This window comes from Botrytis fragariae (genome assembly GCF_013461495.1).
Source record: "Botrytis fragariae strain BVB16 chromosome Unknown tig00000050, whole genome shotgun sequence".
NCBI classification, from domain to species: Eukaryota; Fungi; Ascomycota; class Leotiomycetes; order Helotiales; family Sclerotiniaceae; genus Botrytis; species Botrytis fragariae.
Genome location: NW_023500992.1, coordinates 1,485,639 through 1,498,125, shown reverse-complemented (window position 1 = coordinate 1,498,125; position 12,487 = coordinate 1,485,639). Strand labels below are relative to the sequence as shown.

The 12,487-nt window shown below is 43.4% G+C and overlaps 6 protein-coding genes across 6 annotated transcripts; 3 read left to right on the top strand and 3 right to left on the bottom strand.

Moving 5' to 3' along the window:
- Window positions 1-586: 586 nt before the first annotated feature.
- Bfra_004459 (putative nad dependent epimerase protein) lies at window positions 587-1,775 on the bottom strand (the record flags this gene model as incomplete). Its single annotated transcript, XM_037334863.1, has 2 exons — window positions 587-1,449; window positions 1,538-1,775. 2 exons carry the CDS (start codon window positions 1,773-1,775, stop codon window positions 587-589), a joined length of 1,101 nt encoding a protein of 366 aa, XP_037193397.1.
- Window positions 1,776-2,603: 828 nt separating this feature from the next.
- Bfra_004458 (uncharacterized protein) lies at window positions 2,604-4,133 on the top strand (the record flags this gene model as incomplete). The annotated part of the gene is made up of 1 exon (XM_037334862.1): window positions 2,604-4,133. The coding sequence occupies one exon, from the start codon at window positions 2,604-2,606 to the stop codon at window positions 4,131-4,133; it is 1,530 nt and encodes a 509-aa protein (XP_037193396.1).
- A 571-nt stretch (window positions 4,134-4,704) lies between these two features.
- Bfra_004457 (uncharacterized protein) lies at window positions 4,705-6,732 on the top strand (the record flags this gene model as incomplete). Its single annotated transcript, XM_037334861.1, has 3 exons — window positions 4,705-5,583; window positions 5,636-5,715; window positions 5,769-6,732. 3 exons carry the CDS (start codon window positions 4,705-4,707, stop codon window positions 6,730-6,732), a joined length of 1,923 nt encoding a protein of 640 aa, XP_037193395.1.
- Window positions 6,733-8,132: 1,400 nt separating this feature from the next.
- On the bottom strand, window positions 8,133-8,930 carry Bfra_004456 (putative carbonic anhydrase protein; the record flags this gene model as incomplete). The annotated part of the gene is made up of 5 exons (XM_037334860.1): window positions 8,133-8,259; window positions 8,351-8,564; window positions 8,625-8,681; window positions 8,735-8,826; window positions 8,881-8,930. 5 exons carry the CDS (start codon window positions 8,928-8,930, stop codon window positions 8,133-8,135), a joined length of 540 nt encoding a protein of 179 aa, XP_037193394.1.
- Window positions 8,931-9,853: 923 nt separating this feature from the next.
- On the top strand, window positions 9,854-10,937 carry Bfra_004455 (uncharacterized protein; the record flags this gene model as incomplete). Its single annotated transcript, XM_037334859.1, has 2 exons — window positions 9,854-9,923; window positions 9,979-10,937. The coding sequence occupies 2 exons, from the start codon at window positions 9,854-9,856 to the stop codon at window positions 10,935-10,937; spliced, it is 1,029 nt and encodes a 342-aa protein (XP_037193393.1).
- Window positions 10,938-11,219: 282 nt separating this feature from the next.
- Window positions 11,220-12,184, bottom strand: Bfra_004454 (putative increased sodium tolerance protein 1 protein; the record flags this gene model as incomplete). Its single annotated transcript, XM_037334858.1, has 2 exons — window positions 11,220-12,104; window positions 12,161-12,184. The coding sequence occupies 2 exons, from the start codon at window positions 12,182-12,184 to the stop codon at window positions 11,220-11,222; spliced, it is 909 nt and encodes a 302-aa protein (XP_037193392.1).
- Between the last annotated feature and the right edge of the window lie 303 nt (window positions 12,185-12,487).

The window sequence follows — 12,487 nt, the reverse complement described above, 5'->3', positions numbered from 1 at the left end:
CACAACCAAATCAAACTAAACCAACACAATCCCCAAACCACCAACAGTCATTTTCTTTTCCCACTCCGTACATCTATCCATCCATTACATAATTAACAAAACTACAGTCCCAACTAAAGGACGCAGGATCATGTTAAGCGCCCATAACTGCGAAAGGATTCGGCAGAATCGCATTTATTGAGGTCGAAATGCGAGGACCGCGTTTATTCATCCTGGGGGTATCTACTGCGTATGAATTGGGATGGGAAGGATGCGGATATTGGGATGGGGGGATTGGGAGGTGGAAGATGGATCATGTGAGAGGCACGTGTTTGTGCGGTGTGGTTTGGAGGATGGGGGTAAGGATAGGAGTTTTCGATTCGAGTTTTGATTGTGGAATGTGGATGTGAGTTTTGAATATGAGTTTTGGATGTGAATTTCAGATGCGAAATTTAGATGATGAATTGAGTTTCACTCCTTGATCTTCTGTGAATGTTATTGGGGTCGGTCTATTCTGTACTCGGCTTTTGGAAATCACATCAGCTAAGTACCTAGTAACTTGATATATATCAAAATTCAAATCCAACTCCTCTCTTCTTCAACGCCCCTAGAGTAAAGGCCTCAACGCCTCCGCTGTGTCAATCGTACTCTCCTTGAAACTCCTAAATCTAAACCTCATCTCCCTCTGTGCCTTCTCTCCACTCACACGCGGTCTTTCCGGGGCCCAATCCACACTCTCTACCTTCCCCGTTTCCTTATTGTATCCTCCGTACCCCTCCCCGGGATTCCCAACCACGATCTTCTCAAGAGTTTTCTCGTCTCCCTTCTCCTTGAAATACTCCCGTAGAATATCAGCCTGCGCCTGCGCGGGCCCAGTTCCCGAACACGCTATGTAGCGCTCCCCGTCTGATTTTTCAGGATGCTCGAACGCCCAGATATGCATGTACGCGACATCGCGCACGTCTACGGCACTGCCGGTGCCGGTGGCAGGTGAGATGGATTTGGTGGCGCCCGAGAGGATGTTGTAGATGGGTTTGAGGGTTTCGTTTAGTTTCTCGCCTGTTTCGGGGAGGGATACCGGGGGCCCGATGACGAAGGCGGGGTTGATGGTTGTGAGTGCGAAGGAGGGGGATTGTTCGGAGCGGAATTTCCAGACGGCGGCTTCGGCGGCGCTTTTGGAGGCGCCGTAGAGAATTCCGGCGTTGGAGGGACGGTTTTCTTGGAGATCGTTTTGCGCTTGGGTGAGGTAGAAGGAGGCGAAGTCGCTTTCGGTGAAGGTGTAGGGGTCGGTGCGGGGATCTACGACGGCGATGACGGAGGAGGTTATTACTACGGTTTTGAGTTGGGGTCCGGCTTTTAGGGAGGAGAAAAGCAGGGTGTTGGTGCCGTCTATTGCTGGAGTGACCATTTGGGCGTAGGTTTTAAGGCTGAAGTTTATGGGAGATGCGGTGTGGAAGATTCCATCGACGCCTGGTATATTGATTAGTCCCATGCAGTTCAATTCAGATCGTCCGCTGAGAGTGAGGGGAGTAAAGAGAGCGAGGGAATTGAGACTTGCCTTTAACAGCTTCGTCGAAAGCACCAGAAATTGTCATATCAGGTACCTCATATATCTTCACTCGGTCAATATAAGGTGCATAGGGTCCTTTGAGCAATGGCTCGGCACTAGAGATACGACGAGTGGTACCGCGAATAGAATAACCGGCTTGTAGAAGGTGAAAACCTATGACACTGGCTATGTAGCCATTAATGCCGGTTATAAGGACTGTCTTGTTGTTTGAGGATGGGATTGCCATTTTGAAGTAGGGCATATGTGATTGCTGTTGAATATATAAATGATTGACTTATGGAAATAACAAGTAATGAAGAAAACTACTTCTTTCGACGCTTGATATCCTGATATGCTCTTGACAATATGAATTTGAACTTTGATTGAAAGAAACTGTCCAACATGATGGACCTACTTGACACATATATACCTAATCCACTTCTGGACGGCTCCATACAAAGCACAAGATATGATGAAACCGGCCACGTTGCCAAGTCGGAGAATAAAGATCAATATTCCTGCCGAAATCCCCTTTTCCGATATACAACTTTATGTCGTCAAGGTTAGAAATCCATTGTGGAATCATTATGAACCTCGGAATCATGTTGTCCCATTAATCCACTTTGGAGGTTTTGTATTTATGTAATCGGAAGCCGAGAAGTTAAGGTTTGAGATTGACATAACCGGGGATGAGTGTTACTTAGGTTAGACTGATAAATACAAGTATGCACCAGAGAGGACAGAAAAAAATCAGATGTGCAACAAAACATAAAGTCAGACTAGGCACGTGAGCGGTCAAAAACTTATCTTCTTAAGAGAAGGCGGTGTAGAATTTTAACGGTTTAAAACAATTCCACATGAACTTCAAATCCTTCAGAATTCATACACCGTCAAACACCTCATAGTCATGAGTACTACCAAACTCATCCCTTCACGCCCTCTGTTGCGTTATCTCAATGAAAAGATATACAATACCTCAGTCCGGCCGTTCTGCCATCTAGTAACGCAGCAGTCATCTACGGATTCGTTGCGCCGCTCCATCCCACTTCGCCTTCCACAACAATGTCGCCATATTATGTTGTCACGAATCGCGGAAAGGACAAGACATGGTAAATTGCAAGCTGATAACCATAAGATTCTGGATTATGTCAAGACATCACTCTTTTCTGAAACAGATTACCAATCACAGAAGATTAAATTATGGGTAGAAGCGGATAAAAAGCCTTACAGCAAGCCACACAGGTTTGTCGGCGTAATGACGATAGGTGATGTAATGAAAGACTACCTGTGTAACAGGAAGGAAGCGGTATTGGATCCGGGAGAAGGGACAAGCTGGATGCTAGTGCCCAGAACTGGGTTCCAAAATATCTCAAGGGGAGAGCGTCATCAACTGAAGGAGATAGCTGAACGTATTCATGATCTGGGAGCAACAGACGTTGGCGAATATGTTTTGATCAAACGAAAATCTTTCATGGTGCCGAAGCCCGGGAAAGCAATGAAAACCAAAGGAGGTCGTGGCAATGCGAAACTCATAAATTTGACAAAAGATGTTACGGGCGACAACCTGAGCGTGATGTTGGCAAAAGCTTATTACTTTCTAGAGACACGCAATTACAATGCAGAGTTTCACATACATTTCTCGAAAAATCTCAAGTTCAGCGAAGATGAGATGTTTCAAAAGATGATGGAGATGCCCGGTGGCTTGGCTCTACATCCTCAAGTCATTCAAAGCCAATTGCCTAGTGGTTCCCGGATCAATATAAAGCCTTGGAGTAATGGAAGAGAGCTTGTATGGGTTGTAGGGAGAAATTCATCACGTCAGCAAGAGGAATTGGTGTTACTTGCTAGGGATAATATCGCTCAGATGAAAGGAACTCATGAATTTGTGATTCACAGGGGAAAGGAGATGAAAAAAGATAAGAACTGGAGATTGAACCAAGATAAACGAGAGATCGAAACCTTGAAAAAAGAAGGCAAATCTTTCGATCACGTTCTTGAACGACAAAGGGAAATCAAGGCGCGTGAGGACGGTTTGAAATCAATGTTTAAGGAGGTGAAACTGGCAAAAAAACAGAAAGAAAAGGATAGGAAAGCGCGAAGGATTGAAGAAAGACTTAGCTATCAAGCACGTGGGCGAGCCATGTTGGCTGGTCGTTTGGAGCGAAAGAGAACATTGAGGACACGTTGGGAGCGAAGGAAACAAAACCTGAGAACAACGGAGAGTGAAAGAAAAGAGCGCGATGCGATGAGAGCATCTTTCCTAGCTCGGAGGAAAGCGATGAAGGCAGAACTAAAAGCCGAGGCTATGATAGGCACCGTGAATTATTATTCGAGATCGGCACAGACAGGAGCAAAAGGGGTAGAGCATAACGGATCAGGTGCAAGAAAAATACGATTGATTAAGTTCAAGGAGACAGCAAGGGATGTAGCGAAGAGAACATCGCTATTACGCACTCCACATCCTGCCGCACCGACTGCTTTGAGAATTGAAAAACAAAGGTCGCTGAGTCAAGTAAGAGCAATTAAAGTGAAGGCAAGAAGGGAGCTAGAGTTGAGAAGGAAGAGGGCAAGTCCTATTCGGTCGAAATTTGAGGATGTGATTTAAGATTTGGAAATCGGACAATGTAGCCATGGACAATTACATTATGATAAATTCCGTTTATGGATAATCTCCATATTTGCCGATCGTGTATTTTAAGAGCCAAGGCCTGTAGGACTTAAAGTATAGGTGAGTGTATTGTTACACGAAGTTAGACCAAACTTAAAAATGACTTCCTACTTTGTCGCATACGAAGAGCATATCACTTTGCCATCGCAAGGATTCTGATAGCGGCTTTATCTAGTGTTACCATCAATTTTATAGGTTGTAATCCAAACTTAGGCTGTTTAAATTGATTGTGGACAGAATTATTTCTTTTCTATTCCACTGGCAAGCATGAAAACACTGCCACATAGATTCCTGTAGTTGGTATTGGTCAAGTACTCTATTGATGCGGCTGTGCTTACTTTTGATTCCACGTCGCGAAACGACTCAATCCTCGAGCTCGTCCTTGAAATTTCCTTTCATTCTCCCAATTGATTTAGATTTGATTTGAATTCACATCATATATACTTTCGTGCAAACCAATTTTTTTTCACGAGCTACGGAACAGATCTTGTCTTTCAACAGCATACTCATGGCAGAAATTGGCATCATTGCCAGTGGCATGGGCGTAGCCTCGTTGGGGCTTCAGCTCATGGACGGCGTTAGAAAATTGAAACAATTCTGGGATGAGGTTAAAGAAGCACCTGAAGATATTCAATATACCCTTGAAGAGCTCGATGCACTAAGTCTGGTTCTTTCCGATATCCACACATCAATGTCAAACCTGCCATCGATTCCTTCGGCTACGGTCACAAAGTGTCTAGAGCTTTGTCGCCGTGGGACGGATATCCTCAATACGACAGTGAAGGATTTGAATGGGGCTATCTCCAAGCGACGCAAGATTGGCAGCGCGAAAGTGATTTTGAAGAAAGATACACTCGATAAATTTCGGAATCGATTGAGAGATGCGCAATATATGCTTGTGCTTTCTCGGCAGACATACTCGGACGCACTCCAAATGGAATACAATAAGCTTCAAATAGAAGCCGTTCAAAGTAATGCAAATCGTCAGCTGCAAGAATTCGAGGAGTTGAAAGTTTTCATTACACGTTATGCCGATGTTATGTCTAGTACCCTGCTTCAATCGCGCGATACTGTGGTTTATGATTATGAGACGAAGAGACCCATCAGAAGTAGAAGACGAGATAAGCTTGATAAGCAGGCTAAATACTTTCAAAGGAAATTCAACATTCCTTTATGGTTTTCATCTTCGAGCTATACTTGGGATTTTTCTGGGTATCAAGCACCTTCAGGGTGGAAATTCAACTTCCGACAATATTATACAATTGAACTTGATTCGCCGGCTTCTCAATATGTAACCGAAGGAGACCTATCTGGACTTCAAGTATTATTGAAGAGCAAAAGGGCCACCCCATCTGATAGAACATTCAACGGCCAGACATTGCTTGATGTATGTAAGCACCCCCCTTTTTTTAAGAGCTGTAACAGCCTAATTTGCATAGCTAGCTAGCATGTATGGACAATATGATATGTGCCGTCTTCTACTTGATCAAGGAGCAGACCCAAATGACTCTTCCAGGACGTATGTACTCTACACTTTATAGCATACACGGCTTTCAATAATAGTTGAGGCAGATCTGCGTTATCATACAGCGTTGGACGGTTCCACAAAGGCTCTTCTCAGAACAGTGTGCTGCAGCTACTGTATCCAATATCTGAGATTCATAATCCATTGCAAAATATTTCGGATTCAAATGTTGATCTTGACCGATTAGCTTGGCTGCTTTATAGTATTGATCCGACATTCAAAGAGTGGAGTTTCGAGGAGAGGATGATGTTCGCACTGAAAGTTTGTTACAAACTTGGTACTCTGATTCGTAGTACAGCTGACATGATATCACTAATGCTTCACGAAGATCAATTGAACGAAGCCTGCTGCAAGATGGTTTTCAGACACCGCCCTGAATCTTTTGGCAATACTCTACTATCAATTGAGCTTAGGTGTTTTGGTTCTGCGGTACAGGATTGGTTGGAAAGGAATGGAGAGTTGGCTATATACTCCAACTCAACTCGGCCGAGAGCTGGAAAAGCAGAATTTGGACCGAGTGGTCGATTTTCAAGGGCCAAGTTTTCTAAATCAATCGAATTTTCAGAGCGTCTCATCGCCGCAGGGTCAGAAATTTACCGAGGAGGTTTACTGTTTTCTTTGTTGACTAGAAACCATTGGTATTTCCCCCCTGACCTACTCCGATCATGGATATGCCCAGTTTCTATGCGACTTTGGCTCGAGATACTATACGATTCCGGCATTGATTTGATGAAATACGGTAGAGCAGAGCATGATAAATTCATGGAGAGTACCATTAAATGGGAGCTCTACTTGTACCATCAGGAAAACTTAATTGGTACAAGTGAACCACGCTATTGGTGCACTCGTGCACATCTCATAAGCTTTGTATATGGACCAGCTGTTGATGATTGGAAATTCTGGTATTCTTTGGACGAGCCGTATCGGAACTACTACAAGAGCTTCCGGGATTTCTGGGAACTAGTTGATCATCCAGAGAGGGGGATGCCTGGGGCTTGGAGGGAGTGTTGATTAGATTTTACATGATATGTTAGAACAGTATTCCATTGTAGATGATATAGAAAGCGTGGTTGGTGAAAAAAACTAAACTCTACGTTTTATACTATGGGTGGAGTGTGGCAATAATTTCTCTTGTCGGGACTATTCAAGATACAGATTACTGAAGATCTATCGGCTACTAGGTGTACCACTCGCCGATTTAATATATTAACATCAATCTACCGCCTTCTAATGCATTCTTCTGGCTGATCAGCCTACAATGTGTATGCTATAATCATGAGCTTGAGCTTGAGTCAGATCCTGAGGTGGAAAGAAGATTGAGATGAGCGAAATCACATCGAACTATTACTTTGATCCTCGGAAGGGGAAGCTCTCGAAACCTTCACTCGGGAATCGAAAGCTAAATCATGGCAATATGAGTTATGTATGATTGCACACTATAGGCATTATCCCGTATACTGAAGAATCTGAAGCTCAGAGCTAACTTGTCACATATGACAGTAATTCTGCGAGAGAAATAATGAGAATTGTCGGGATGAATGTTGATTCATTGATTCATGGAGTAGGATATCATGCAAGGGATCTCCCCATGACTAGAAGCATGTTTTTCCATCTCCAGACCAACCAGCTCACACTTGGTTATAGCTCTAAACCCATACCTCCCCATATCCGAAAACGACCTCATGGCGTAGTGGTAGGGTGTATTGCTCGAATGGCGTAGGATACACCGAATACTCGACTTGAGAGACGTGAGTGAGATTACAATGTATTATCCCTTAACCTGGCGAACATTGATAGATTAAGCCAAGTGGCCGAACTTTTGGTATTTCTTTTTTGTGGATGATGTGAAGTGGGGATTGCGAAGTGAATGACGAAGGAAGGTAGGATGAGATGAGATCGAGGTATAGGCTGAGTATGTAATTTTCGCAAAGTGGGTAGTAAGTGAGTGAATGGTAAATGGGGTGGTGGGCTCACAGTATATATAGAAATTCAGTCGATCATAGCAAAATTTATTGGGCAATGACAACATGATAGACTTACTCAGTACCAGTTATTGAAGCCATGCAAAAACCATCAAGTTTCAAACTACTTTGAAGTTTCTGGAAGATTCGGAGAAAATTCAAGGGGCGCGTTCGCAATGATTCACTTTAATCACTTGAAGAAAGTATTTGGTACTTGCGATTGAGTTGAAACGACAAGCGGTATATGCAACATTTCAGTGTTGTAATTTGGGGACCAGAAAGCCAAGAGAAATACAAGGAGCACTCTACATATAGAAGTACTCTACTCTTAATTCTGTCTCAGAATTGCTGGGTTGAACACAAATATAACAAGAGCTGTTTTCCGACTGTGAGACCAGATAGTTCACAAATATGAAGAAGCCAGATCATCTCATTTTCTGGATTATCAACTTAAACCATTCTCTTCACGATTCCAGAGAACGTGTCTAAGACTAATCCCACGATTTCTACATTCGCCTTTCCCCAACTCTCAAATGATTTCAGATACGCCACATCTTCCTTTACTGTATTCTCGGGGCTATTTTTCATTTTGTCAGTACTCTTCTTTGATTACCATAATCTTATTACATTCAATTCATCCACAAACACACAAAATAGGAAACACTAACTCTACAATAGCACCAAACTCCTCTCCATGAAGATCAATCTCAGGATGCTTCGCTTTCGATCTGTCCTGGAATTCAGATTCTGAATAGTGAGACATCCCGCAGTCATTGTGGTGAATCACAATAATGGTGCCTGTATTTCCTAGACTGTCGAGGGCGAGAAGGCTGGATAGAGCAGGACGAGCGCGTCCTCCCGCATTACGAAGGATGGCCGCCTCTGTAGAGTAGATTAGCTCTACAATGCTCGAAGAGCTTCAGGTTAAGGGAAGAAATTTACCGGCAAACTCAAGACCAAGGAATTTCTCAGGAGTGATGCGAGGATCGGCGCATGAAACTGTGGGTGGCATTAGACTGAATTTCAATTTTGGTTGGATGTAAGAATATCACCAATAACAGTACCACGTTTTCCAAGTGATTTATTCTTCTCTATTCCAACACTGAGTAGTGGTGGTTGAACATGAATGGTTTTGGAGTAAATTCTAAAAGTTAAGTTGTTAGTATTTGTGTGAACTTCTGAAGAAAGTCTCACTCACGAATTACGCTCGATAATACTTGCTATCTTCTCCGCTGACTGGGTTGACATGGTATAGGATCAGTATGTGTTAGGAGTATCTGTAGAGTCACACGGTATAATATGTCAGATTTCTTAGATTCAGGAATTGAAGTATTAGCAGTTCGAATAAAGTGTGATATTTCTCTTGTTTGAGTATAATGGCACGGCAGATATATATTAATCTTAAAATCTCGGGGCGTATTTGAGGAGTCATAAAATCGTTTCCGGAAGTTCAATATGTTTTGTTTGTTCTTGATTACTATTCTCTCCTATGCTTGCTCGACTTCACATTGTTGGAAAAATACATGGCCAATCGAGTAGATACTCGACGCCTCTAAGCACAAAAGTATCCAGACTTATGATTACAATACGCATTCCCATACTTACGTTCCCGCAATTGGAAGAAATCTAACACCAACTAATCGTCAAAAATAGTATCAGTATATTTCCATAGCCTTTCACGGCACTCAAACCTTGTCAATCAATAATCCAAACTTACCATAGTAATCCCATCAAAGACTCTATGCTTGTTGCGGAGTAAGCATTTTCTTTTGTTGCATGATTACCATTCATTTCTCATCATCAGCTCCTAAAAGGGCTCGCTTAAATCAGCACCTCGATTGTGGCGCTCTGGATAAAGGCATTGCGCGGGGAAAGGAGAATAGAGATGAGTAAGGTGTAAATGATTAATAAATATTCTGTGAGTTAATGCGAGGTATGCAAATGATGCAACAATTGATGCGTAGGTGATTAGACATTTGCACCGAGAAGGAGGGAGGTATGGAACATGATTAGTGATATAGAAGAGGTATATGTTAGAGGTTTTTGTCGCTGGAAAAATTTCTGAAAGGACTTTGTACAGATCAAGATCAGGATACTCAATTCATTTAGTCTAAGATATTTAAATAATCTCAACAACAATACAAATCTACAACTTCTAGGACAATAATAGAATGTCTTCTATAAAACCCCTTGTTCTCGTCATCGGAGGCACAGGCGTCCAAGGAATGCCCGTAGTCAAAGGCAAGCACTCATAAAACCCATATATTTCCCCTCAAATCAACTAACACTCCCTTAGAACTAGCTCAAGATGGCGCCTACAACATTCGCCTCGTAACTCGAAGTGCCAACTCTACACACGCGCAAGAACTGGCACAGCTTCCAGGGGTAACTATTGTCGAAGGAGATATCTATTCTGAGCATGACCTCCATAGATTCTTCTCTGGATGCACCCACGCCTTCATCAACACAAACGGTGGTGCCATTGGTGAAAAGGGTGAAATCTATTGGGGCATCCGTTATTACGAAATCGCACGCACACACAAGTTGCAGCATTTCTTGTACTCTAGCCTTGAGTATTCACTCAAGATTTCCGATTTTGATAACGACTATAGAGATGGTCATATGGATGCGAAAGCTAAGGTTGCGGATTGGATTAGTGTACAGGATAAGGAGAAGATGAAATGGAGTATCTTGACTAGTTGTTTGTATATGGAGATGTTGAATGAGCTTTTGGCTCCTCATCCTGTTAAGGACGACCCCGAGACTTTGGCTTTTATTGCGCCCTTGGGTCCAAGAGGAAGTGCGCCGTTGATTGCTTTAGAGGATTTTGGAAAATATACCAGATGGGTGTTTGATCATCCCGATCGCAGCAATGGACTTAATCTCCATGTTGCTTCCCAGGAAGTTGTTTGGGCTGATATTCCAGCCGCCTTTACTGAAGTGACCGGGAAGAAAGCGGTGTATAGAGATGTAACGGTTGATGGCTGGTTTGATCTTGGCCTCTTCCCGGATCCGGATGCGAAGTTTGGGCACAGTGCTCCTGGGGATGAAGGAACATTGCAAACGTATCGGGAGAATTTTGGTGGGTTCTGGAGGTTTTGGAAGAGTGGCAAGGTAAGAAAGGATTGGGCTTTGATGGATGAAATTTTGCCGGGAAGGATCAAGTCGGTGGGCGAATGGATGAGGAAGAGTGGGTACGATGGAAACATTAAGCCCTTGTTGCATGACTTTCATCAGAAAAAGAGAGAAGCCTAAGAAAGGAGACCGAATTTCGATACTGCTTCGAAATCTCAGGAAGGCCTGGAAGAAGGAAGATCTCGGTAGATTACCTCAGAAAAGACTTGGAAGACTAGGTTGTTAATGGATTCTATGATCAAATTCTGTCCTGCAGTGGCCATGATCGTGACCCCGGATAAAATCACACAGCATCTGAATAGTGGTATAGATTGACGCCAAATAAAAATAAATCCCTATGCCTGCCTGAATATGCCCTCCAACTCCCGATTCCGCCGCCGTTGCAATATTCTATAACCTTACTCATTTCTTCAATGCTGCAAATCTTGCTGCCAACTCATCCACATCCGGTATCGTACCTCCAACTGGACCCTTGCTTTGAATTCCAGGCTTTGACGCAGCCGCAGTTTGCATCTTCTTTGTTGGCTTCAGGTCTAGAGCCCCGCGAACCCTAGGATGCAAGTTGTCTGTACGAGGACTTGGTGGATTGACCCTAAGTGGGCTTGAGGGCCCAAAATTCTTTGGTGGGGTAGCTTTGCTCAACTCTTCTCTCTCTTCGTCAGCCTTAACGTTCGCTACTAGCGGCGCCTCCAGGTTCTTTTGTGCCTGTCCACCACTTGGATTCTCGTCATCGTCGTCATCATCTACAAATTCTGGGACTTGTCCAAAACCTTCCTTTGGCCTCTTTGGCCAGTCAACTCCATATGTTCTAGCAATCTCCTCCAAATATCCATTCACCAATTCCTGGGCTGGTGGTGTGACAGATAGCTTCTTTAACACTTTCTCCGAGACCTTCTCATCACTATTCTCCATCGCTTGCAACGCAAACTCCTTTCCGTACTTTTCGCACAATAAAGCGCGCACTTGTTGTAACTCCTTGATTTCTGTTCTAGGTGCAGCATATATCAAGCTCTTGACAGCTTCCTCTAAGCCCGCATCGCAAACCGTCGATTCCATGAGCCCAGTTCGCGCAAGGAGTAGCTCGCAATAGAGCTCGAGTATTTCATGAAGTTCGGTAGTGATATCTGATCGAATAATATTTTCAACTCGAATCTTTGCAGATTCTATTTTCCCAGTCTCTAGAAGTTGAGCCATAGCTCTACGTTGTTGTTTCGAAACAGCTTCATCTTTCTGTTGTACCATACGAAGCCGGGCAATCGAGAGCTTCAGTTGGACCTTGAGTTTAGACTTTGTAGGAGTTAGCATATGTATATATGGTAGATTATCAAAGGATTAACACTCACAATGACTGTTGAAGAAGGCGCCATAGTGATAAGAATCGATTGTTTATTATCTTGATGTTAAGAAAGTAAGTATGTAGTTACGTTGTCTGTCATTGCTCATTGCTCAGGACGTAGATTAAGTTGTGCGGGGCACACTTTTAGCTGGGCTGGGCTCGCTGGGGTCTGTGAATTACAGCTCGTACAGATAGGTACGGGCGGTCAATCACCCCCTGTATGCAAATTTAATCACTGTAGATCAAAAATTGGGTCGTCATTGGTTGGCTCGAGGTTGGGCATTTTCATACTTGGGAAAGAAATTCCCATCGCGCCTCAATTTGTCTTTTCTTC